Source organism: Panthera uncia, chromosome B4 (genome assembly GCF_023721935.1).
Source record: "Panthera uncia isolate 11264 chromosome B4, Puncia_PCG_1.0, whole genome shotgun sequence".
Classification (NCBI taxonomy): Eukaryota; Metazoa; Chordata; class Mammalia; order Carnivora; family Felidae; genus Panthera; species Panthera uncia.
Genome location: NC_064809.1, coordinates 13,563,157 through 13,590,109, shown reverse-complemented (window position 1 = coordinate 13,590,109; position 26,953 = coordinate 13,563,157). Strand labels below are relative to the sequence as shown.

At 44.4% G+C, this 26,953-nt stretch overlaps 1 protein-coding gene across 2 annotated transcripts; it reads left to right on the top strand.

Annotated features, from left to right (window-relative positions):
• The first annotated feature begins 5 nt into the window (after positions 1–5).
• ACBD7 (acyl-CoA binding domain containing 7) lies at positions 6–26,953 on the top strand. 2 transcript variants are annotated; one of them, XM_049624667.1, is made up of 4 exons: positions 6–476; positions 24,558–24,675; positions 24,824–24,886; positions 24,967–26,953. In XM_049624667.1, the coding sequence occupies exons 1-4, from the start codon at positions 417–419 to the stop codon at positions 25,038–25,040; spliced, it is 315 nt and encodes a 104-aa protein (XP_049480624.1). In that variant the 5' UTR covers positions 6–416; the 3' UTR covers positions 25,041–26,953. The 2 variants fall into 2 exon arrangements, with proteins under 2 accessions (XP_049480624.1, XP_049480623.1); XM_049624666.1 differs by lacking the exon at positions 6–476 and adding an exon at positions 15,638–15,712 and having other exon boundaries at positions 24,967–26,951.

Genomic DNA, 26,953 nt, shown 5'->3' with positions numbered 1-26,953 from the left:
TCACCATCTCCGAGGCTAGGTCTGGGGGCTCTTCAACTGCAGTTGCGAGAGGGCTGGTTTTTCACTCGTCGCCCACGCCCTTCTAATCCAGTTTCTACCTTTCAGCGCCTGGCGGTGTTGGCTCTGTCTCTCTTCCCGCTTTTCTGTATTTGGCTTGCCTAAGGGGACGCAAAACCCTGGTCCTTGTCCCAGTGCCCCCATCTCCGTCGCGTCCCCAGTACCAGGAAAATCAAGATAAACGGGGGATGAGGGGTGGTTTGCGATTAAAAAAAAAAAGTGCTTACAGGCAACAATGTAGGCAATCATGAGCCCCCTGAAAGGAGAGAGTAAAGAAGACTTTGCGTTCTGCGACAGCGGCTCAGAAAAGTCCTCCAAATGTCCGCCGTAGCAACTCCGACCAGTGGAAACTAACGGTTATGAATGGAGTCGCTAGGAAGGCACGGACAACCGCAAAACAGCTGAAGGACGTTTGCAAGGTCAGGCCTCTGAACCTGTTGATTTAGCTGTGGCCAGAACTTAGAAGAAAGTAGGTTGCTTCTGACTTAAAGAGCCTGCTCCCTTGGGGCGCCTGGGTGGCGCAGTCGGTTAAGCGTCCGACTTCAGCCAGGTCACGATCTCGCGGTCCGTGAGTTCGAGCCCCGCGTCGGGCTCTGGGCTGACGGCTTGGAGCCTGGAGCCTGTTTCCGATTCTGTGTCTCCCTCTCTCTCTGCCCCTCCCCCGTTCATGCTCTGTCTCTATCCCAAAAATAAATAAAAATAAAAAAAAATAAAATAAAAAAGAGCCTGCTCCCTCCCCACCCCATTCCTTTCTCTTTTCCAGCCCAATTTAGCGCCCCTCCCCCACTTTACTTTTCCTCTCTCCATCTTTCTCAAAAATTTTCCGTCCTCAATCTCTTCACTGCTCGTTTTGTTTTCCATTTTTTGGATCTATTTCCTGTATTTTCAGTTTTTGTCACCTACATAGCGCCCGACTGGCGATAAAGTAAACAAAACAAAAAACTGTGTTCCCTTGGGTCAAAAATTATTGCAGGTTACACAGGGTTAAAGTACAGTTTGATTTTTTTTAAAAATCACAGTTGAAAAGATTAAAAAGAATGAAGTTACAATGAGTCTGAGTGTAACAACAGGCTTTTGTTTCATAAAATGAATCTTATTGGTTAGTGATGAACTGCCAACATTCAGTTTTAAAGTAGTCTTAGATCTCTAGCTTTTAAGCTGTAAGAGAAATGCAGACGCACATACCTAATTGCAATGCTAGAGTGATGGGAAGGAAATGTGCATAAATTTTCGTCCCCCTAAGGTTCCAGACTGTGTAGTTAGATTTGTAGCATCTTCTCAGTTTGCATTCCCTCTGTGAGTATTACCTACCATTTACACCCCATGGCTCTGGAGCCAGGCTGCCTGGATTGAAATCCTAACTCCATCCGTGGCCAAGTATCTGACTCCTAAAGCAAGCGAATTAACCCTCTCCATGAAGTGATAAAAATAGTACCTGTTGTGCTTATTAGAAGAGATCATCTCTGTAAGATGATTAGCCCAGTGGCACAGAAAAAGTGCTGGATAAGTGTAACTGTGATAAATCTAGGGACAATCTGAATTAAGAGTTAATAAAAATTAACAGTAGCCTCTATGATTTTAGTGCATGTGTTTTATTTTGAGACTGCCACTATAATTGCCACAAGAATTTTGCTAAAATGAATAACCACACTTCAAAGAAGTTGGATCACACAAACATTGCAAGAAAAAAACCAAACACTTCTCCCGTGACCCAATTACTTCAAAACACATTTCCTTTCAATGTTCCTTTCTGATTTGTTTCACATCTGTGCATGTATTTAAATTGTGAAATAATACAGATTAAATTTTGTATTCTGGTTTTCTTTCCATATAACTTTTTTTAATGTTTCTCACATAGTCTTCAAATTATCACTTTAACTCACGTGGTATATATGTATATATATGTACATATGTATATAGAACCTTTTTTTAAATGTTTATTTTTGAGAGAAAGAGAGAGAGAGGGGCGCCTGGGTGGCACAGTCGGTTAAGCGTCCGACTTCAGCCAGGTCACGATCTGGCGGTCCGTGAGTTCGAGCCCCGCGTCAGGCTCTGAGCTGTCAGCATAGAGCCGGTCAAGGAGCTTGAACCCATAAACTGTGAGATCATGACCTGAGCTGAAGTCAGGTGCTTAAGGGACTGAGCCATCCAGGCGCCCCTGTATATATAACCTTGTAATGACAGCTATTACAGTTATTTTGCCCTGTAAAGCCTCAATTTGGTCTTTGAATAATGAAGTTTACTTTTTACATTAATTCCAGAATTGGACTATTGGTAGATTTATATGCTTGTCATGATGTAAGAGTGGTTTAAGGGCCTTGGTGATAAGTCATGTCATTAGCTATCTGTAGATACAACCTAAACGTGAGACATTTCAAGCCGTTAAGCGATCTCTAAGCAACAGCATGGTGACGTGCCACACATCCATAGATAAGGCCAGTAAGGAGAAAAAGAATCTAATTGGATGTAGGCCATTTATTATACTTCTGAGACAGCAAAAGCAAGATCAGCATGATTATCAGTTCCCTGCCTCCCTAGGCCCACGGGACATCCCTAGTCCCAGAGATCACTAACCATAGGTGTCATGAGTGATGGGGTCACTGCATTGACAAGCCAGCTTTAAACTTCAGCTGAGCAGTTTCATAGACTTACACAGAAACCTGCAGCTATATATACCCTAAGGTGGCGAGCAGAGAGGGCAGGGGGCAAGGTGAAAAGCATTAGTCTCCACTAAAACTAGGGAAATGGAAGAGAAACACCTTTTTTAAAAATTTTTTTAATGTTTATTTTTGAGAGAGAGAGTGGGGGAGGGGCAGAGAGAGAGGGAGACAGAGTCCGAAGCAGGCTCCAGGCTCTGAGCTGTCAGCACAGACCCTGATGCAGGGCTCAAACTCATGATCCATGAGATCATGACCTGAACTGAAGTCATACATTTGACCAGCGGAGCCACCCAGGCGCCCCGAAGAGAAACACCTTTGTGGGAGTCTTCCACAAGATAGGGACCCTCGCTGCAGAAGGGTTCTCAGGCATTCTGCCCCTGCAGTCAAGCCTTGCCTACATGGCTAGATGGAGACATGCAAGGTTGTCAGGGGGCCTTGGAGCAGAGCTGTCCTATTCAAAAAGAGATATTTGAAAGATCTTAAATGGTCAAAGAGCTGTCTGGGATGTTCTTTTTTTTTTTTTTTTTTTAATAGATTCTATTTATTAGAGTTTTGTTTTATTTTTTGAGGTTTTCTTTTTTTTTTTTTAAAGTAACCTCTGCACCCAATGTGGAGCTCAAACTCACAACCCCAAGATCTAGAGTCACACGCTCCACTGACTGAGCCAGCCAGGTACCCTTGTTTTGTTTTCTTTTTAAGGGCAGAGGCCTAATGTGATAGGAATCTAGGCTTTAGATTTTCTATAGGTCCTAAAGAGCCAGCACCAGTAATTTTGGAAATAAAGTGTCTGTATGATACAAAATAAGCTACAGGTAACTATTCACAATGTACCATAGATATACATAAACATAAACCTGTAATTTTAGACTTTTTTAAAGTAGACATTTATACTGGGGTGCCTGGGTGGCTCAGTGGTTAAGCGTCTGACTTCGGCTCAGGTCATGATCTCATGGTTCGTGAGTTCGAGCCCCACGTTGGGCTCTGTGCTGACAGCTGGGAGCCTGGAGCCTGCTTCAGATTCTGTGTCTCCCTCTCTCTCTGTGTCTCAGCTGGGCTGGGTGCTAAAAGGCCTCACAGAGAGGTGCCGGTTCAACCAAGACCTGGAGGAAGTGGAGGACTGAGCGGGGGAAGAGTGGGGGAAGGTTAAGGCCCTGAGGCAGGAGTGTGCTTGACCTGTTAGAACGGGGAAAGAGACCCAAGCAGCAGGGGGAGCCCTGGGAAGGAAGGTGAGAATGACAGGAGAGGAGAGAAGTGGCTCTAGGCTTGTAGCCCACACTAAAGATAATTCTTACCCTGAAGGCTTCCTGGAGGAGGAGGTGCGAGTCTTGAAAGAGGGCCTGGCCAGTTAAGAAGATGGGGAAGAGCATTCCAGACAGTGGGGTGGTAGCTAGCTATGGGCCTGGATAGCTGGGGGTGGGATGTGCATGTGAGGAAGGAGAGCAGTGAAAGATGAGGTCGAACAGGTCAGTAGGACCTGAATAATCCTGGACCACCACATACACTATGCAGAGGCTATTCTAAAAGGAGAGTTAGCAGGTGCCTGAGTGGCTCAGTTGGGTGAGCATCCGACTTTGGCTCAGGTCATAATCTTGCGCCTCTGTCCCCCTCTCTCTCTGCCCCTCCCCTGCTTACGTGCTCTCTCTCAAAAAATAAAAAACATTTTAAAATATAATAAAAATAAATAAAAGAGTTACCGTTTTGCTTCAGACAATAGATCTCAGCCCTGCTGTGTCACTCCTGGTGCTTGCACCCCACAGCCTTTTTAACATAATCTCTGGTGGCAGGAATCAGGCATTAGGTTTGTGTCTGTGGTTTGTCTTCCAGATTAAATGCTCAGCCACAATTAAGAAGTGCTCATCTTGATAAATACTACGCAAAGTGACCTAAAGAGTCATTGCAATCCCTATCAAATTCCCAATGGGCGTTTTTGTTGCATTTAAAAAAATCCTAGGGGCGCCTGAGTGGCTCAGTCTGTTAAGCATCTGACTTCAGCTCAGGTCACGATCTCATGGTTCATCAGTTCGAGTCCCGCATTGGGCTCTGTGCTGACAGCTCAGAGCCTGGAGCCTGCTTTGGATTCTGTGTCTCCCTCTCTCTCTGCCACTCCCCTGCTCATGCTCTCTCTCTCTCGAAAATAAATAAACATTAAAAAAAATTTTTTTTTAATCCTAAAATTCATATCAGATCTCACAGAACCCCTGAACAGCCAAAGCAGTCTTGGGAAATGAAGAACAAAATTGGAGGGCTCACACTTTCAGATATTAACAACTAACTACAAAACTACAGTAATGAAAACAGTGTGGTGTTGGTATAAAGACAGACTTCTACATCAATGGAACAGAGAGCCCAGAAATAAACTCTCACATAAATGGTCAATTAACTTTTGACAAGGAGGCCGAGACCCTTTAATGGGGAAAGAGCTGTTTTTTCAACAAACGGTGCTGGGAAAACTGGATATCCACATGCATATGAATGAAGTTGGACCCTTACTTATACCTCATGAAAAATTAAACTCAAAGTGGATCAAAGATCCAAACTTATGAGCCAAAACCATAAAACTCATAAAACATAGGGGAAAATCTTTGTGACATTGCATTTGGCAGTGATATCTTGTATCTGACAACAAAAGCACAGGCAACAAAAGAAAAAAATAGATCAATTGGTTCTTCATCAGAATTAACGTTGTGCATCGAAAGACACCATCAAGAGAGTGAAAAGCCACAGGGGAAGATATTTTTGCAAATTACATCTGATAAGGGACTAATATCCAGAATATATAAAGAACAACAACTCAATCACAAAAAGCAAAAACAAACAAACAAAAAACCACGGGGCCCCTGGCTTGCTCAGTTGGTAGAGCATGCAACTCTTGATCTTGGGGTTGTGAGTTAGTCTCCCAAAAAGTCAACTCAAAAATGGGCAAAGGACTTGAAAAAGACATTTCTCCAAGGAAGATATACTAATGTCTGATAAGCACATAAAAAGATGCTCAACATCCTTAATCATTAGGGTAATGCAAATCAAAACCATGATGAGATACCACTTCACATCCATGAGGGTGGCTATTATTAAAGCAACAGAGGGGCGCTTGGTTGGCTCTGTCAGTTAGGCATCCAACTTTGGCTCAAGTCATGATCTCATGGTTCATGGGTTCAAGTCCCATTTTGGGCTCTGTGCAGACAGCTCAGAGCCTGGACCCTCCTTTGGATTCTGTGTCTCTGTCTCTCTCTGCCCCTGCCCGGCTTGCACTCTGTCTTTCTCTCAAGAAATAAAATAAACATTAAAAAAAAAAAGCAGAAAATAACCAGTGTTGGTGAGGGATACTGTGAAATCAGAACCCTACTACATCACCAGTTGGAATGTAAAATGATGCAGCTGCTGTGGAATACAGTTTGTCAATTCCTCTAAAAGTTAAAATGTAGAATGATGATATAACCCAGCAATTCCACTCCTACGATATACCCAAAAGAATTGAAAGCAGGGACTGAACAGATACTAGTATGACAATGGCCATAGTTGCTTTATCCACAAGAGCCAAAAGGTAGAAACAATTTAGATGTCCATCAACGAATGAGTGAATGTCATATTTACATACAATGGAATATTATTCAGCCATAAAAAGGAATAAAATACTGACACCTGCTACAACATGGATGAACTTGAAAAACATTATGCTAAGTGAAATAAGCCAGTTGCAAAAGGACAAACATTGTGCAATTATGCTGTATAAAGTCCCCAGACTAGGCAAATTCATAGATTAAAAGGTAGAAGAGAGGTTACCAAGGCTGGGGGGAAGGGGAGGAGAAGGTGTTTAATGGGCACAGAGTTTCTATTTAGGAGGATGAAAAAATATTGGAAATACTGGCGATGGTTAACACAGCATTATGAATGTACTTAATACCACTCTAAATACTATTTTTTCACTCATTTTTCTTTACTATTCCTTTTTTATCTCATTTTCATTTTTTTCTTTACTTTTTTCTCATTTCTTCCTTTTAATTTTTTTCTCATCTTTTCCTTTTATTTAGTTTGTTAGTGTTCAGTTTTGTTTATTTGTATGCTCATCTAGCATTGTGTTTTGATTCCATTACAAAGATCAGCTGATCAGGTGGACTCTGGAATTTTCTTTTGAGGTGACGTGGGCCAAGCTTCTCACCAACTTCTCCCAATTTTAAGTTGGCCTTGGGATACCTTGACTCCAAAGTCAACAGTAAGTCCAACATGCCCCTGGGCCTCTCTGCTGTCTCTGCTGATGAGGATCCATATGGCCAGCCACCAGCTCTCAAGACCATCATCAAGGGTTAACTTGGCCGGGGCGCCTGGGTGGCGCAGTCGGTTAAAGCGTCCGACTTCAGCCAGGTCACGATCTCGCGGTCTGTGAGTTCGAGCCCCGCGTCAGGCTCTGGGCTGATGGCTCGGAGCCTGGAGCCTGTTTCCGATTCTGTGTCTCCCTCTCTCTCTGCCCCTCCCCCGTTCATGCTCTGTCTCTCTCTGTCCCCAAAATAAATAAAAAACGTTGAAAAAAAAAATTAAAAAAAAAAAAAAGGGTTAACTTGGCCAAGCTGAAGTTGGCTCGATGCATCCTGCCTTAGGAAAGAGGTAGTCATTAAAATCATTGACAAGACCTAGCAGAACTCCTCCAAACTCAAGAGACTATCCTGTGAATAAGAATCAGGAAGGCCGTGAACCATCCCAAAACAATTATTTGAAGTGATCCAGACTCTGCCTTGTCCTGGAATACTCTAGTGAAAGAGAGGAACTTGAGTTCCTACTGGCTCACGGCAGTCTGCAAGAAAAGAAGGCCACAGGCAAATTCCATCAGATAATGTCTGTGGGGTATGGTCACCAGGAGTGTGTTGTCCGTAGATTTAAAGGCATGTTCTTGGATGCTGACATGGTAAGTTTGAAGACTTTGGCTTCAGTCACAATTCACCTTTGGCGAAAAGCTGGGTGCCTCCTTTGGCAACCCCCTCTCCATGCTGTCCCAGAACTCCTCCAGGGTCAGATAAGATGGAACCGTGGTGGGTGTGTGGAATCTGAGGGTGTTCTGTAGACACTGGTCAGCGGACCCCTGCCTCCAAGGAGTACTCAGTGGAATATACCATATCCCCTTTACACATGCAGGAAATGTGAAAAACTGCTCAAGAAATCTCTCATTGTCAGTCTCAGCAAGAGAGCACTTTAGAGCCCAAGATCTATGGATGAATACAGGTCATGGAGACGAACTAAAACACCCTTATGTGGAGCCACTCCCTGACTACAAGGAAGCCTGGTTGAGTTGATCGTGCCCGGAGTCACACAGGGAAGAGATCAAGACTCGCTGATGGGCCGTAAGCACAAGGAAGCAATGACCTCCTGTTTGCTCCTGAGTTACGAGGGAGCCGAGCTGGAGGGCCATGTCGTGGCCCAGAAACCCCAGGCTTCGGCTGAGCTAACCAACAGCAGCATGCTTTTCTCGTCTCACCAGGTACAGCGTGGAGTCTGCAACACGGAGCGAGGTAGCCGTGAGCTGGCTGTTCTCACCTCTGATTCCTGCTCTAAGAGCGCTCAGCAGAGCAACACAGAACATGGGCCACCTGACAATGGTCAGGTGTCAGGGTAGAAGTTCCACCAGTCCCCCACCCTGCCTGGAGAGGAAGAGACCACCCTCACCTTCAGAAGCAGTGGCCCCTCCACCAGCACAAATCAACTTCTGAGTTCCCTGCTTTGGAAGGAGGCTGGCCTCGGCCAGGCCTCCATGCAGAAGGGCAGAGACAGCCTCACCCTGCCAGAGTCCGGGGCCTCCACAGCCTGTGCTCCCCTCCACACTCCACCTCTGCACCCCAGTCTCCCAACAAGGCCGCACCCGCAGGGACCCAAGTGCCACGGCCCAGTCAGGCCTCAGGGCTGTGCCCCCCAGACTTCTCAGGTGCCCCAGCCCAGCACAGACTCCCAATTGTGTCCCTTTGGCCACTTCTTCTGTCCACACATCAGAAGCAGTGGCAAAGCCACAGAGGGAACCAATTTCCTCCAGGGTGTGGCCGAAGGAAACCCGATCTACCTTGGCAACTTCCCACAGATGAGCCATTCCAGAGGCAGGGGGCGGCAGGGGACCACTGAGAACTTCTTCAGCCGGTTCAGGTTCAAGTTTATACTGAGACATCTGTGTTTCAGGTTTGCCAGAAGGAACCTGAAAGCAAACACTGATAGCAAACACTGAGACACTCAGACCTCACAGACTGAGAGCAGGAACAGTGATAAAGGAGAACTGTGGGGAGGCCAAGCAATGCTCATTACACTTGACATGGGGTAGAAAGAACGTGAACTTCATGCAGCCCAGTGAGAAGGTGCAGGAGACCGGCCAGGGGCTGCACACAAAGAGTGGCCAGTAGGAGCCGAGGAAGAAGTTTGCCCCGCTGTGTGTGCAGCGTACTCCGGCCAAGGGGAATTTGCACGGTGGATAGAAGGGTCCACGCGGTCACAGCCATCTCTCAGTGGAGTTCCACTTAAGTGGACAGCAGCACCTCTGCGGCATTCAAGAGCATCGCTTCCAAAACCACGGCAGTTTAACCTTTAAAAGGCTGCCAGGAGCCTCCAGGGAGACAAGGGGAGGGGCGGCCACCGGCACCCCTACCTGGCCAAGACTGCGGAGGCCCTGTGGCCTTCTTTGTGCCAGAGCCGCCAAAGCTCTGCAGCGCTTGGCCCGCGGTTCTCGTGTGCTCATGGGGGAGGCCAGTTGGTGTTTCCACAGGGCAGTTTGGCAAGGCGTCAGAACCCTTAATGGGTTCTTCTGGGAAAAATCTCCCGGGTGACTTTCACCGAGGGCCTCACTAGCATTAGCGCGAAGTCTGCTGCCAAAAATAGTTTGGAGTTTATCATAAGAAAACTCGGCTGCCCCTGATATATGCACGCTTAATGCCGCTTGTGTTTTCGGATGCTCGTTCTGGCTGCGAGTTGGGGGATGGGTGGGGTAAGCATTAGACTCCCTTGTGCTTGGACAGTGGCTTTAACCTCAGGCACTGGAAGTGAAGGAGGCAGCAAGCAGAAAATCAGCCTGAGTGTCATTGGCTGCTGTGCGACCTTCTCTCATTTGTAATTTTCTTCATTCTACACAATTTATTCCAGAACGCAGAGACAGGAGGATGCTTTCCCAGCTCGTTTTATGTGCCGGCATAATGCTGATACAGGAAAAAAAACAAACAAAACAAGACAGTATGAGGAAGGGAAGTTACAAAATAAAGATGGATGAAAAATCCCTCAAAATATAACTCACAGTCCAGTCATGTATTTAAAAAAAGAGAAACATTTCATCAAGTTCAAAATTAATAAGGAATGCAAGGTTGGTTTAACAATCGAAAATCAATTCATGTAAGCTCTCTTGAAAAGATTAAAGGGGAAATATATGATCATCCCAATCCCAACAGAGACATTAAAAAAAGCTTTTGATGAAATTCTACATCCATTTATGAAAACAAGTTTTGCCAAACTACAAATAGGAAGAAACCTCCTTAACCTACTAAAACATGTATATCCATCAAAATAAGCCAGCTGCAGCGAACATATCACATTTGATGGTGAAACACTGAACACATTACCTTTAAGGAACCATATACTATTCCTAGCCATTATTATACTCAGATCCTGGCTAGTGCAGAAAGGCAAGGAAAAGAAAGATTTGAGGAATGCAAAGGACTAAGTAAAACTATCATCATTCATAGACCATTGTTTGATAAATAGAAAACCCCAAATCGTTTACTGAAAAGTAATTAAAACTTAAGAGATCTATCAAGGCTGCTGGATAAAGAGTCAATAGACAACAATCAATTCCCTTTCTCTGTACCAGTTACAAAAGGATGAACAATGCAAATTTTTTAAAGACTCCATCTATAATGTAATAAAAAAATTATAAAGATACTTAGAAATAAATCCCCTTAAGGGGCTCCTGGGTGTCTCAGTCAGTTAGGCATCGGACTCTTGATCTCAGCACAGGTATTGATCTCAGGATGGTGTGTTCAAGCCCCGAGTTGGGCTCTGTGCTGGGCATGAAGCCTACTTAAAAAAAAAAAAAATACATATAAGATGTGTGAGACCTTTAATGGAGAAAATTGGAAAACTCTCTGAAAACATTACAGAAAAATAATTGAAAAAGACATGAGTCATGAATAGTGAAACTGTCACAAAAATATCTGCTTCTCCTCCCCCACCCAACCGATGTAGCTTTTCAATGCAATTCTAAGAAAAATTCAAGAATTTTCTTTTGTGGAACATGACTCATGGATGTTAGAGTTTAGAGGGAGGAGCAAAGTGCCAGAACAATGTTTTGTGAGGATGAACAAAATAGGTAGGATTTAATGATTAAGACAGTTTGACATGAGTGGAGGGATAAACAAAGGGAGAGTCCAAAAACCGATTATATAATTGCACCTTGTGTTTTCTTTTTTTATTTTATTTTATTTAAAAAATTTTTAAATGTTTTTATTTATTTTTGAGAGAGAGAGAGAGAGAGACAGACAGAGTGTGAGCGGGGGAGACACAGAATTGGAAGCAGGCTCCAGGCTCCGAGCTGTCAGCACAGAGCCCAATGCCGGATTCGAACTCACAAACCATGAGATCATGACCTGAGTCAAATTTGGATGCTTAACGGACTGAGCCACCCAGGTGCGCCACACCTGGTGTTTTCTTAAACACACTCTAATCAGCCTTTGTCCCCCACCACTGCACTGAAACTTCTCTCTCCAGGTTGTCAGTGATCTTGACAATGACCAAGATCCAATCGATAACTCTCAGTCCTCCTCCGCCCTGACATGCTTTCTCACTTGATGTGCTTTCTGGACACCACATTCTCTTGGTTTTTCTCTTACTCAATGACCACTTCTTCTCTGTCTCCTACACTCATTCTTCCTCTCCTTTCCAAGCTCTTAATGTTGCGATTTTCCATGGCTTAGTCTTCAATCCTCTTTCTTCATCTATATACACTCAGTTTCTAGAGTCACCCAGTCTGAGGGTTCTAAATACTATCTCTCTGTTCATGAGTACCACATTAATGTACCCCGCCCAAACTAGACTTGATATCCAACTGCCTATTTGACATCTCACTTGGATGTCTGATATCTCAAAACTCACATGTCCAGAACTAAACTTCTGATCTTTGCTCCCCGCCAAACCTACACCACCAGTGGGCCTCCCAGTGACTCAGGCCAACACTCTTGGAATTATTCCAACTCCTCTCTTTCCTTCACATCCCATGTAGAATCTTTGAGAGACTACTGTTGACTTTACCTTCAAAATATATCCAGAATCTGAGATACTTCTCACTACTACCACCTGAGTTTGAGACACCCTGTAAGTTCTTCCCTGGATTATAATTATGGTAAAGATTCTGCTTCCAACCTTGTTTCCCTGCAATCTATTTTCAACACAGCAACAAGAGTGATCCCTTTAAAAAGTAGTGGTATCTTGGCAGATCGCACTCAAAACTCTTCAATGGTTCTGTTTCACTCCCATTTAACCCCAAATGCCTTTGTGCAAGGTCTTGTCCGGTTTCCATCTTCTATTCCCTGGCCTCTTCTGCTCCTCTGCTCTGGCCACACTGGCTCCCTGGTGTTCTTCACACCTGCCAGGGAAGCTGTCTCTTGAGGGTCTCTGTATTGGATGCAGCTCTTAGGGGGTCTTCCTGATCAGCTCTTTCACCTCCTTCAAGCTTTTACTCAAATGCCATCTTCTCAAAGAGACCTGCCCTGTGTCCCCTACTTACCATTGCAGGTTACCTCTTCCACCCCACATACCCACGACTGCCCATCTCAGCAATCAGAAAGAATGAAACCTTGCCATTTGCAACAAGGCAGATGCTGAGTGAAGCAAGGCAGTCAGAGGAAGAGAAGTATCATATGATTTCACTCATGTGGAATTTGAGAAACAAAACAGATGAACATAGGGGAAGGGAAGGAAAAATAAGATAAACACAGGGAGGGAGGCAAAGCATAAGGGACTCTTAAATACAGAGAACAAACTGAGGGTTGCTGGAGGGGTTTGGGGTGGGGGGTTGGGCTACATGGGGGATGGGCATCAAGGAGGGCATTTGTTGGGATGAGCACTGGGTGTTATATGTAAGTGATAAATCACTAAATTCTACTCCTGACATCATTATTACATTATATGTTAATTAACTTGGATTAAAATAAAAAAAAAAAAGACTTACCATCTCTTTTGCTCTTTTTAAAAATTGCACTTATCAGGGCATCTGGGTGGCTGAGTTGGTTGAACGTTCGACTCTTTATTTCAGCTCAGGTCATGATCTCCTGGTTCCTGAGATCGAGCCCCATGTCGGGCTCTGTGCTGAGAGCACTGAGCCTGCTTGGGATTTTGTCTCTCCCTCTCATGCTCTCGCTCTCTCACTCTCAAAAATAAATAAATAAACTTAAAAAAAATTTTTTTAATTGCACTTATAATCTAAAATCTTTTTTTTTTTTTTAATTTTTTTTTCAACGTTTATTGATTTTTGGGACAGAGAGAGACAGAGCATGAACGGGGGAGGGACAGAGAGAGAGGGAGACACAGAATCGGAAACAGGCTCCAGGCTCTGAGCCATCAGCCCAGAGCCTGACGCGGGGCTCGAACTCACGGACCATGAGATCGTGACCTGGCTGAAGTCGGACACTTAACCGACTGCGCCACCCAGGCGCCCCTAAAATCTTTTAATAGACTATAGAATTCACTTATTATATATGGTATTGTCTGCAATGCCCTACCAGAGTGTAATGCAAGGATGGGGATTCTTGTTTGTTCTGTTGACTAATGTCTTTCAAGAACCTAAAACAGTGCCTTGCTCATAGTGGGCACTCAGTAACTATTTGAATGAATGAATGAGGAAGATAGGATATAATGGAATCAAGGGAGTCACAAAGGTAAGGATAATGTTCTATTTATTTTAAAAAAATCTTTAATGTCCACTTATTTATTTTGAGAGAGAGAGAGAGGGCATGAGCGGGGAGGGGCAGAGAGAGAGAGGGAGAGAAAGAGAATCCCACACAGGCTCTGCACTGCCAGCGCAGAGCCTGGAGTAGGGCTCTAACTCATGAGCTGTGAGATCATGCCTGAGCCGAAGTCAATTTAACCAACTGAGCCACCCAGGCACCCTGGTAATGTTCTATTTCTTAAACTGGTGGTAGTTTCATAAATGTGCCCTTTATTTTTAAAATTTTACATATATATGAGTGTATGTATGTATATTGATCTGTAATCAATATTTAACAATATAGTAAAAAAAAAAAAAAAAGAACTTGATTGTCCAAATTGATTCACTTCCTAAGGGCTCCAGAAAGCTGGGTTTTCACTGTACCTAGTATATTATTATTATTTTTTTTTTTAATTTTTTTTTCAACGTTTTTTATTTATTTTTGGGACAGAGAGAGACAGAGCATGAACGGGGGAGGGGCAGAGAGAGAGGGAGACACAGAATCAGAAGCAGGCTCCAGGCTCTGAGCTGTCAGCATAGAGCCCGTTGCAGGGCTTGAACCCACCAACTGTGAGATCATGACCTGGGCCGAGGTCAAATGCCTAACCCACTGAGCCACCCAGGCGCCCAATACTGTTTGTTTATTTTTGAGAGAGATAGAGTGCTAGCAGGGAAGTGGCAGAGAGAGGGAGACACAGAATCCAAAGCAGGCTCCAGGCTCCAAGCTTCAGCACAGAGCCGGATCCGGAGCTTGAACTCACGAACAGTGAGATCATGACCTGATCTGAAGTCGGACACCCAACCAACTGAGTCATCCACGGAGTTTCTTTTAAATGAAGAGTTGGAGGTAGTGGTGGGCGGGGGAAGTGGGGTACCTGGGGCTCGGTGGGTTAAGCCTCTGACTCTTTTTTTTTTTTTTTTAATTTTTTAACGTTTTATTTATTTTTGAGACAGAGAGAGACAGAGCATGAACGGGGAGGGGCAGAGAGAGAGGGAGACACAGAATCGGAAGCAGGCTCCAGGCTCTGAGCCATCAGCCCAGAGCCCGACGCGGGGCTCGAACTCGTGGACCGCGAGATCGTGACCTGAGCTGAAGTCGGACGCCCAACCGACTGAGCCACCCAGGCGCCCAAGCCTCTGACTCTTAATTTCAGCTCAGGTCATTATCTCACGGTTTGTGGGACAGAGCGCCTCCCGCCCCGCTTGGAGCGTGGAATCAGGTTGGGATTCTTTCTCTCCCCCTCTGTCCCTTCCCCACTTGTGCTCTGTCTCAAAAATAAACATTAAAAAATATATAAAAACATAAATGAAGAGTGGAAAATTAACTCCTCATATCACCAGAAAATGCCGTTCCAGTTCTTTGAACAATTAATCCAATGTGAATCACAACCTCATTCTGTGTATCTGTAGAGCTGCGGTGACACTGGATTTGTTCCCCTGGCGAAAGGGCTCAAATTGAATACGCACGTGGTTTTGTGCCTTTGCCCTGAGAACTAGTTAGGGTGGTTGCAGCACGTGTTCAGAACGTATTTTTGCTTTTTAAAGAGAAGACGCCTTTTTCATTGCCGATGAACTGCACCTAGAGATGGGAGAGGAGACGTGAGAGGTCTCAATATACTGCCTACAGTCCGGGTTTCTCGGTTTACGAGGGGGCGGAGGTATACATATATACACAAAAAGGAATCCCCACTGATTTCCGTGCCCTGCAGAGACCTCTCTGGATTTCCTGAAAACGGTCTCTTGAGAAAGAATTGGGGAGCGAGCCAAGAGCGGAGAGGAACTCATTTAAATTCCCAGCTCTTTCCCTTTCCAGTTCCAAGCTGCACCCTCGCTCGCAACTAACTACCCTTGCGAGAGGCTGGAGAGCCGGACCGCTGCCTCCTACACGGCAGGTGCGGCTCACAGCTCAGCCCCGCCCCCAGAACCAATGGCCAATGGGAACCATCCAATGGGAGCTGGCGGGCGGAGGAGCGCCGCTATTTAAGGAGTCGCGGGGCGGGGTCTGGGTGAGTGTGCGTCGGGAGTGTGGCTGCGGTTGGGTTTTGTGACCATGTCTCTGCAGGTAAGTCGAAGACCGTGAGGGAGGGTTTACCCCCCCCCCCCCGCCCCCCCCCCCCCCCCCCCGAGGGAATCGCTGCAGTGGCGCGTGTGGCAAGCGTGACGCTCCTGGCCGGCGGGCCGCTCGGACCTGGAACTTGGGACAGTAGCTGCCTGCAGTCCTCTTGCCCCCGTTTCCTCCCCTTCCCTCATCCCCGCTCCCGCCCGCCCCGAATTGTCCTTTGTGACCCCGAGGACACTCCCACCTGCTTCGCGAGCGTCCACTTAGGACAGTGGGGACCGCACCGGTGCCATCTATGGATGGCGAGCCGGGGCTCCCTATGGCAACGCTTGTGAACCCCGGGGATTGGTTAAACGCCAAGTAGGCTCACGTTCCCGGGAGGGCAGACACCGAGTTGCTCCGGGAGGACCAGGCGGCTCTGCCCCTCCAGTTCTTCCCATCTGAGAAATGGAGGCGAGGGCGGCTGGGGTCCCACCCGCACCGCCTCGCTCCTTGGTACAGCCAGGGGCCTCTCTCAGGCAAAAGTTGTTTTGGGCAGCAGAGAGCTGTAAAACTACAGTAAAAAATACTGTTTTGCTGATATGCGAAAAAAGTAAATGTTCAGGGTGGGAACTTTGGGGAAAGAGAACAAATGTAAATAAAGGCCATCAGGAGTTCCTTCACCCAGGTGACAACCACTGCTAACACAATGGATTCGTTTCTAGTATGTGTGAAAAATGTGTATGTGTATATATATATGCCTGTACGTGCTTGCACATACAGGTGCATGTATACATAGATACATGTGCATGGTATAAGTGTGCATACACACACACACACTGATTCGATTATACTCTTATGTGTATACAGTTTTGTTCCTGTACCTATCACTGTATTATGAGCCCCCTTCCAAGCCCCTGTCCGTCCTTCGGGTGCTGACCCCTCGGGCTTGGGCTAAGCGCCATGTCCTCTGGGAAGGCTTCTTCCACGCCCGCTGACACTCTGTCCTCTGTGTCCCCAGAGTTCCTGCAGCTCCTCCACTATAGCAAGTATCACGTGATCACTGTTGACTTGCTCATCTCCCACTGGAGCCTGAGCTCCTTGGGCGCCGGCTGCCCTGTTTCGTCCCCATGTGCCTGGCAAAGGCCTGGCGCATCATAGGTGTTCAGTACGTGCGTTAAGTAGTATGATCCAAGTGATGAGCTCTGGCTGGGCAGAGTCAACAGAATGAAATCAAGAATATGTGCTTTCTTAATGGCATTTAATCTTAACACCTTCCCCCTGAGGTTAATAGTATCATTTGGGGGGGGGGGGGTGGAGTCTGAATCACAAGAACTTTGTTGCTAGCATAGAGTCCCATGGCATTGTCTCTCAAAGCTAGAATTCAAACCCAAGATCCTGATGTGAGGCCAGTGCTCTTCCCACTTGAGCTCCTCATGGTTGCACCGGGAAGGGCCCCATAGAGAGGGTACATGGGAGCCACACCATGGAGCAGGAATGTATCAAGTTGTGGCACCACAAAATGGCACGCTGGATGGAAAGAATGACCTTGGTCCCTGCTCTGGAATGGGCTTCTCTACCCTGGAAGGGAGAAGAAAGGGGGATCCTTGAAGTTGTGTGTGAAACTGTGTCAGGGGCTGACCTCTTGTAAAGAGGGCCAAGTGTTTCATTAGGTTATCAAATGGTTCCATGTTCCCCCACATTATGAGGAACGCTTTTCCAGAAGTTCTTTCCTGGAAGGCAGGGACCTAGCATGGTTGTTGAGAATCCTTAGAATTCTCCTCAAGGCTTGGCTTGCCAAGGGGAATTGGGTTTCTGTCACTGGGAAAGGGCATAAGACCTTACAGCAAGCAAATCTGGAGGCAAAGATCCCTATGCCTCTGAATAGCCCTGCCCGGCCTTTAGGAAGCCATGGGCACTTATGGAGCATTTTCATTTTGTCCTGATTATAGACACAAGAGGGACACACTATAGAACATTTGGAGAGTATAGAAAGTGGTAAAACACCAGAAAACTTACCAATAATCAGAGGCAATTACTGTTTGCATATTTTAGTGTACTTCTTGCTGGTCTTTATTTTTTCTACATGGCTTACAAAGCTGAGTGTATAAAGACAATTTGGTATTATTTGTTAAATCAACATATTTTTCATTGTGAATAAGTTTTCTCTAGCATTAGGTATTTTTTTTTCCCCACAAAGAGACTTAAAATAATAATGGTAGCCTTTGTTAAACACTCACCATGTCCCAGGCACTATTTAAAATATTTTATATGTGTTGGGACGCCTAAGTGACTCACTTGATTAAGCGTCCAACTGTTGACTTTCTCTCAGGTCATGTCTCATGGTTCGTGACTTTGAGCCCCACGCCGGCTCTGCACTGACAGTGTGTGGCCTACTTGGGATTCTCTCTCTCCTCTCCACACCCCCCCCCCAAATAAATAAATAAACTTAAATAACTATTTTACATGTGTTAACCTGATTAATCTTGCCAACAACCTTGTGGATAGGTGGTATTATTGTCCCATATTCTGGCTGAGAAAACAGACATAGGTTAAATAACTTCCAAGGACACATAGCTCTTAAGAGATGAAGCTGAGATTCTAATTGGGGCAGTCTGGCTCTAGAGCCAGTGTTTTTGTTTTTGTTTTTTGAGAGAGAGAGTGTACGTGAGCAGTAGAGGGAGAGAGAATCCTAAGCAGGCCCTGTGTTCAGCACGGAGCCCGATGTGGGGCCTGATCTTATGACCCTGAGATCATGACCTGAGCCAAAATCAAGAGTCAGATACTCAACTGACTGAGTCATCCAGGCACCCCTAAAGCCTGTGTTCTTAACCATGACATTGTTTAAAGCAGTTGGCAACTTCCTAGAAAGAAACTCGGAAAGAGAAGGCAGGGTGTATGACCCTTGTCACATGCACTCATGCTTCTTAGACCCTTGTAGGGATTAATTAGGAGGCTGGGCCATTTTCCAGGTTATTTAGGTTGGAGAACCCAGTCTCTCTGATTTACAAGTGATTTTTGTTCATGACAAAACAGCTGTCCTAGTTGTGCTACTGTTCTGTCTTTGGCGCTGGAGGAAACTTTATCCAGCACCTCTGCTGAGATCACTGAGGTTCTGACATTACATTGGGGCTATCCACTTTCTGTACTGGGACTTTGGATATTTGGATCAAAGGCAGCTCTGCACTGGAGAAAGAAAATGGGGGTGGGGGTGGAATGCCTTCTTGAGCTTTTCTTGTTTGATACCCAGGCCGGTGACATTTCCTGCTTATCCCTGATTTATTTTTTTAACGTTTATTTATTTTTGAGACAGGGAGAGACAGAGCATGAACAGGGGAGGGTCAGACAGAGGGAGACACAGAATCTGAAACAGGCTCCAGGCTCTGAGCTGTCAGCACAGAGCCCGACGCGGGTCTAGAACTCAAGGACTGCGAGATCATGACCCGAGCCGAAGTCGGCCGCTCAACCGACTGAGCCACCCAGGCGCCCCTGCTTATCCCTGATTTAAATAACACAAGGTAAAATAACGTTTATTTATTTTTTTTAAAGAATAGAAAAATTCTATTAAGGAAATAGTTACCAAAGCCCTTTTTAGAGAAACAAAGAGGTTATAAGACAAGGAATAAAGCTAAGAGCACATAGGGGCCTCCTGGCTGGCTCAGTCTGTGGTGCGGGCAGCTCTCGATCTCAGGGTCATGGGTTCGAGTCCCACACTGGGGGCAGAGATTACTTAAGTAAAATATAAAACAAAATATTTTTAAAAATACTGGGAGCCCATAGACATTCCTCTGTGCAGAATATGTCAACGGGGAGCTGCCGGCCAGCCTGACGATCTTTGGGAGTTGGGCAAAGAGGAACTAGGTGGTGAAAGCTCTAGACAAAGACTGGTTGGTAGCAAAGCTATTGCAAACGGCAAAGGGTGGATTTAGGAAGGAGAGGGGGAAGTGTCCATGAGGGGGATCAATAAAGCTGCACTAAGTGTAATGTTGTTTTTTTTGTTTGTTTGTTTGTTTTAACGTTTATTTATTTTTGAGACAGAGAGAGACAGAGCATGAACGGGGAAGGGTCAGAGAGAGGGAGACACAGAATCTGAAACAGGCTCCGGGCTCTGAGCTGTCAGCACAGAGCCCGACGCGGGGCTCGAACTCACGGACCGCGAGATCATGACCTGAGCCGAAGTCGGCCGCTTAACCGACTGAGCCACCCAGGCACCCCTGTAATGTTGTTTTTAAAAAGTTATATTTGTATGCTTTAAACTTACAAGAAATGTGGGTTGAAATTTCTCTTGATAGATTTTTTTTGCCACCTTTTGACCACATTCATCCATTTCCCCCACCCTTCATCCCCACCTGTGGTAACTGCCAATCTGTCCTCCTTTTCCCTAAGTTTAGTGACCTTAGATTCCACATACAAGTGAGGTCCTTTAGTCTGACTTCTCTGTCTGACTTCACCTCACATAATGCCCTCAGGGCCCATCCTTGTTGCTGCTCATGGCAGGATCTCCTTCCCTTTTATGGCTGAATGATATTCCAGGATGTGTGTGTATGTGTCTGTATAATATTTTCCTTATCCATTCATCCATCATTGTGATGAGGGACCATAAGGCAAGCTGAGGGTCAAGCACAAGCTAGCACAACCCACCCCCCCTTGCCACCCCAGGTGGGATATGTGTGACATTCCTCAGACACTCCTGGCTGCCCAAGAACAAAGGAAAGGACAGACAATAAATGGTTAGACTGATAGAGTCTCCCTCAATTTACAAATATCTTAGTAGTAATATCACAAGAAAAAGGCAATCTTATCAGTAGCCTAAAGTCCAGGAACTGCCTACTTTCCTAATGTTAATGCTTTGCTAGAGGGAAACACAACCTTAGCTTGACAACAGCTAGGCCTCCGGTAATCTATGAGTCTTCTTTAGCATCTGGAAATCCCTTTGCTGCCAGCTCAGAGCCTGGAGCCTGCTTCTGGATTCTGTGTCTCCCTCTTTCTCTGCCCCTCCCCTGTTCGCACTTGTCTGCCTCTCGAAAAAAAATAAACATTAAAAAAAAAAAAACAACACTTCCTCTTGACTTTACCTCCCCCATCTCCATAGTGTATAACCAGTCACTGTTCACAACCCCAGTGCTGTTCTTTCTGCCCACAGGTCCCGTCCCCGTGCTTTAATAACAATCACCCTTTTGCACCTCTTCAAGAATTCTTTCTCTGCCATTGGTTCTGAACCCCCTCCATCACCCCAAAACCTCATTGATAGGGCACTCAACTTGTACTTTCCAAGTCTTGACTCTTGTTAAAAACAAAAACCAAAACCACTGGGCGTGACCGTGGGGGTGCCAGCATCGCTGTGAGACAGGGGCTTTGCTTCCGCCCAGAGGTAGAATTACTGGATCACGTGGGAGCTGGATTTTTAATTTGTTGTTTTCCACTGTGGCTGCACCAGTTTATGTTCCCAGCCATAGTGCGGGAGGGTTCCCTTTTCTCCAAGGTCTCACCAACACTTATTTCTTGTCTTTTGATTTTAACCATCCTAATAAGAGTGAGGTCATATCTCATAGTGGCTTTGATGTGCATTTCCTGGTGATGAGTGATGTTGAGCACCTTTCCATGTGTCTGTTGGCCATCTCTATGTCTTATTTATTTTTTCTTAATTTATAAAGGATTTATTGGATTTTCTCAGAAAAATTCTCTGAACTACATAACTAAGTTCTACACACACAAGCTCTCATTCTTCATTTAGCCTTGATTTTCTTAGTTTTCGTGTTTCTGATCATCTGCCATCTTTTTTTTGTTATTATCTCCATTTTATTTATTTATTTTTAACTTATTTATTTAAATTCAAGTTAATTAACGTATTTTTTTTCATCCACTGTCTTTTAAGCCATTTGGCATTTTGTTTTTTCCACTTGGCATTTTGTTTTTTCTGCGTTCCCCAAGCATTATTCAGCAACTGGGCTGCAGCCCTTCTCACTGGTAACCTCTTCTTTTCAAGAGACAGGCACTTATTTACAATAGTTCTGTTGGTTCTGGGACCATATGAAGAATTCTGTCTAAAGGCTTTCCCTGCTTGTTGTCTTGAATCTCTCAGATCCTGATCTTTCAGCCTTAGAGCAAGTAGCTTTCATTCTAGACTGTACTTTTTATACTTTCTCTTCAGCTTTCTTGGAATCGTTTCTTTTTTTGTATTTTTTGTTTTTCTTCTGCAAATGAGCTTCTTTCAACTTTCCTGATGACTTCTTTATGTTGTCTGGCCAGCTGTAGTTAACTTGTCTAGAATGTTATCTGGGAGGGGTTTTCTTTTTCTTTTTCTTTTTGCCTTCTTCTGAAGCCCTTTATCAGTGCGCACCACCGACGCCCCATCTGAAGCCCAACCACCGCTCCTCTTCTCAGCCTTCCCCAAAAGGGAGCTCCACTTGCTACCCTGCTGCTGGGCTGCGCCTCCTTCTCCTCCCCCAGGGGGTGCTCCGCTTCCCCTACCATCCCACCCCCCAGCCCCAGGTGATGCCCTGCTTCTCGGTCCTCCCCCCAGAGGGTGCTTTGTGCTCCACCTCCTACGCTGGGCGGGCTGGCTCTCCACCCACATCACTAGTGACGGGTGCGAGAGGATCTGTGCAGCGTCGGACCCTCTCCATTTGCCTTCCTTTCCCATTTTGTTTAATTGATTTTTTTAAAGCTATCGAGTGGTATGAGTTCTTTATATTTTTTAAATATTAAGCACTTTTTATTTTATTTCATTTTTGCATTGTTTATTTTTTAATTTTTTTTCAATATATGAAATTTATTGTCAAATTGGTTTCCATACAACACCCAGTGCTCATCCCAAAAGGTGCCCTCCTCAATACCCATCACCCACCCTCCCCTCCCTCCCACCCCCCCATCAATCCTCAGTTTGTTCTCAGTTTTTAAGAGTCTCTTATGCTTTGGCTCTCTCCCACTCTAACCTCTTTTTTTTTTTTTTTTTTTTTCCTTCCCCTCTCCCATGGGTTTCTGTTAAGTTTCTCAGGATCCACATAAGAGTGAAACCATATGGTATCTGTCTTTCTCTGTATGGCTTATTTCACTTAGCATAACGCTCTCCAGTTCTATCCACGTTGCTACAAAGGGCCATATTTCATTCTTTCTCATTGCCACATAGTACTCCATTGTGTATATAAACCACAATTTCTTTATCCATTCATCAGTTGATAGACATTTAGGCTCTTTCCATAATTTGTCTATTGTTGAGAGTGCTGCTATAAACATTGGGGTATGAGTGCCCCTATGCATCAGTACTCCTGTATCCCTTGGGTAAATTCCTAGCAGTGCTACTACTGGGTCATAGGGTAGGTCTATTTTTAATTTTTTGAGGAACCTCCACATTGTTTTCCAGAGTGGCTGTACCAATTTGCATTCCCACCAACAGTATTAAGCACTTTTTAAAGATACATGATTTGGGGCGCCTGGGTGGCGCAGTCGGTTAAGCGTCCGACTTCAACCAGGTCACGATCTCGCAGTCCGTGAGTTCGAGCCCCGCGTCAGGCTCTGGGCTGATGGCTCGGAGCCTGGAGCCTGTTTCCGATTCTGTGTCTCCCTCTCTCTCTGCCCCTCCCCCCCCCCCCCCCTGTCTCGCTCTGTCCCGCCCCGACAAACTAAAAAAAAAAAAAAAAAGATACATGATTTGCAAATATTTTTTCCCATTCCATAGGTTGCCTTTTCATTTTGTTGATGCTTTTCTTTACCTTGTAGAAACTTTTCAGTGTGATGGAGTCTCATGTCTTTATTTTTGTTTTAGTTGCCCTTGCTTCTGGTGTCAGATCCGATCATTGCCGAGACCAGTGTCTGCCCCCTATATTTTCTATCTAGGAGTTTTATGGTCTAAACCAAAGGTCTTACTTGACCTTACTTTAAATCTACTTTGGGTTGTGCATAGTGTCAGATAGTGGTCCAGTTTCATTCTTTTGTATGTGGCAGTCAAGTGGTCCCAGCACCATTTGGTGAGGAGAGTGACCTTTCCCCCATTCTACATTCTTGGCTCTTTGTCAAAAATTAATTGACCATATATGCATGCTTTTATTTCTGGGCTCTCTGTTCTGTTTCATTGATCTGTTTGTTTTTAGGCCAGTACCATACTGTTTTGATTACTGTAGCTTTGTAATATACAGTAGTTGCAAGTCAGGAAGTGTGATGACTCCAGCTTTGTTTTTCTTTCTCAAGGTTGCTTTGACTGTTCTATACAAACTTTAAGGTTGTTTTTTTTCTATGTAAACTGTGCCATTAGAATGTTGATAGGGATTGGCTTCGACAAATCTGTAGATTGCTTTAGGTGGTAGGGACATTTAAACAAAATTATTTCTTCCAATTCATGAGTATAGAATAGCTTTCCATTTATTTGTGTCTTCTTCAGTTTTTAGAATTTTCAGTATTAAGAATTTTTAGTATTGGGGCGCCTGGGTGGCTCAGTCAGTTAGGCATCCAACTTTGGCACAGGTCATGACCTCAGGGTTTGTGAGTTCGAGCTCCACATTGGGCTCTGAGCTGACAACTTGGAGGCTGGAGCCTGCTTCAGATTCTGTGTCTCTCTCTGTCCGTTCCCTGATTATGCATGCGCGCTCTCTCTCTCTCTCTCTCAAAAATAAATAAATAAACATTTAAAAAAAGAATGCTCATAATTAAGAATTTTATATAGTTGTCCCTATCTTATCTGTTTATCAGGTACCAGGAGAGGTATCTGTAAACCATAGCTCTGGTGGAGCTAGACTGTAATGGTTCCAATTCTGTTTGAAAGCTTCCTCTTTCTTTTTGAGTTCCTGGTGTTTGGTGGTAAATGCCCCCAAGACAGATGGGCCTGCCGAAAGTTAGTGAATGCACCATGCACCTTTTTTTCCTTTTGTTCTAGGCTGATTTTGATAGGATCGCCGAAGATGTGAAGAAGATGAAAACAAGGCCAAATGACGGAGAACTGAAAGAACTCTATGGGCTCTACAAACAATCTGTAGTTGGCGACATTAATATTGGTATTTCATATATATGTATATGTATATATATGTTAATATTTTTTAAATAATACATTTAAAAATAATGATAAGTTTCATTTGAACAATGTTTGTTAGAAGTATAGAGTAAAACATAACGTTGAAAATGTATCTGTCCTTCTTTTGGCAGAGTGTCCAGGAATATTAGATTTAAAAGGCAAGGCTAAATGGGAAGCATGGAACCTCCAAAAAGGTTGTTAATTCTTTAATAAGTGAAATAAACTTTCTTAATTGCCCGATACATCAGTGAGATAATCTGTTTTGTCTTTCTAGGGTTATCGAAGGAAGATGCCATGAGTGCATACATTGCTAAAGCAAAAGAGCTGATAGAAAAATACGGAATTTAAAATTCAGCTATGAGAAAGTTTTTCTTTTGAAACCTTCATAATGGTATCATGACCTAACATCTGGATAAGAAATGCACTGTTAACTCTACAGTGTCGTGAATATTTTTGCCATTAACATGAATTGTAATCCTTAATTAGTGGTACACTGAAACTGTGTTATGTAATGAAATTTTACTTGCCTAAACCAGATGATTGTAAAAGTTCTTTTAAAAATTTTTTTTTGCTCTGGTAGTATGTGCACAAAAACATTAACAATTTTTTTTTTTTTGGCTTACCAGTTTTTCTATAGAGAGTTAACATTATTGGTGTATAATCAAAACAGTTTATTAAGAACGAGTAACAAGGTTTTTCCTTTGTTGCATCGTATAGCTTTGGGATTCTCACTGACCTGGGGCCTTCGTCAACCATAGACATCTGTGGTTCTTGTCCTTACTCTGTAATTCTTTACTAGGTGACTGAGGCAAATTATGTAACCTCGCTAATCAGCCTCCTCTATAGAGTAGGGGGAAAATCAGTCTCACAGTGTTATAAAAACTGAATGAGGAACTGTAATTATCATACTTTAAAGCACACGTTATGAAAAGCCTAACAACAAATAAGCTAAAAATTTTAAAAAGAAACTTATGAGTCGATGACTATTCAAAGAAAGAAAAAAGCTACCAACTATTTTTTCTCTAAATGTCTACATTTAAGACAAACCAAAAAATCAAATGTAGTGTCTAGTGATAATAAACCTACAACTACTCCGCCTCTTAAGCTCAATTTGTATCGTAGTGAAAATGCAGAGTCTGGAATATCATATTGGCCTAATCCTCAGTCTTTCTTGCGGGCACACAGCTTCCCTGGAGGAAGGTGGCCTTCTTTTAGCAGTTCTAGAATCTGTCTGAGATTGCGTAGGATAAACATCATCAAAACCAGTGTAACTCTATTCCCTGGATAAGGGTGTGCATTTGGTATGCTATGACCAGTGAGGGACAGTTCATTTCATGTGACTTTAAAAAAAAAAACCAAGCAAACAAACAACCGAGGTTGACTAGATGAATTTCCAGGGAAGTGAAAAAAGCCAGTCTCAAAAGATCATGCTGTGTATGATTCCATTTATGTAACGTTCTTGAAATGGCAGACATAGAGGACGGAATAGTGGTTGCCACAGAGGATGGAGTAGGGAGGTAGGTGTGGCTTTAAAGAAAGGCAGAAGGGATCCTGTGGGGATGGAATGTTCTGTCCCTCGACTCACAGTGAACATCTAGCTGTAACATTACACTGAGTTTTGTACATGTTACCATTGGGGGCAACGGGGTAGATCTGTATTATTTCTCACAACAACATGTGAATATACAGTTATCTCAAAATAACAAGTTTAATGAAAAAAAAAAATCTAGTCGATTCCTATTCCGGAAAATTTTGGAAAGTAGAGATGATTCTCATCTCTACTAAATCTTCCCTAAAGATAGTCAGGAGTCTTCGATGATGACGTCAGCGTCCAAATCCAAGAAAATGAAGACGTCGGCAATGACAGGGCCGCTCCTTCTAATCGAGGGCCTGGAAGCTCCCAGAGCTATTCCCATGTGACTTCGCCTTCACCGGGAGGAGAGGCGGCCGGGAAGGCGCACCTCAACAGCCTGACAGCGGCTACATCATGCAATTCCCATTGTGGACCATATTAACTAACAGTTGTTCAAATGAATGATCACAAATCAAATGACTTTTGTGTCGCTCCTTCCATAGGGAGCCCTGGAGATGGTGTCTCGCCAAAGGGTAAAAGCACAGCAGGTACTAAGCACCTATTATGATTGGCTTGAGGCTATTTTTAGCTCAAGTTGATTACATGAATTCTAACTCCTCCCACAATGAATTTTTAATATATTTTTTAAAGATTTTATTTGTAAGTAATTTCTTCACCCAGTGGGAGG

Bases quoted from the DNA above. Each gene is read 5' to 3' on its own strand.
- ACBD7 (XM_049624667.1), top strand. From the start codon at position 417: ATGAATGGAGTCGCTAGGAAGGCACGGACAACCGCAAAACAGCTGAAG. The intron at 24,676-24,823 runs GTATTTCATATA...TTCTTTTGGCAG, and splicing joins AGTTGGCGACATTAATATTG to AGTGTCCAGGAATATTAGAT. The intron at 24,887-24,966 runs GTTGTTAATTCT...TTGTCTTTCTAG, and splicing joins AGCATGGAACCTCCAAAAAG to GGTTATCGAAGGAAGATGCC.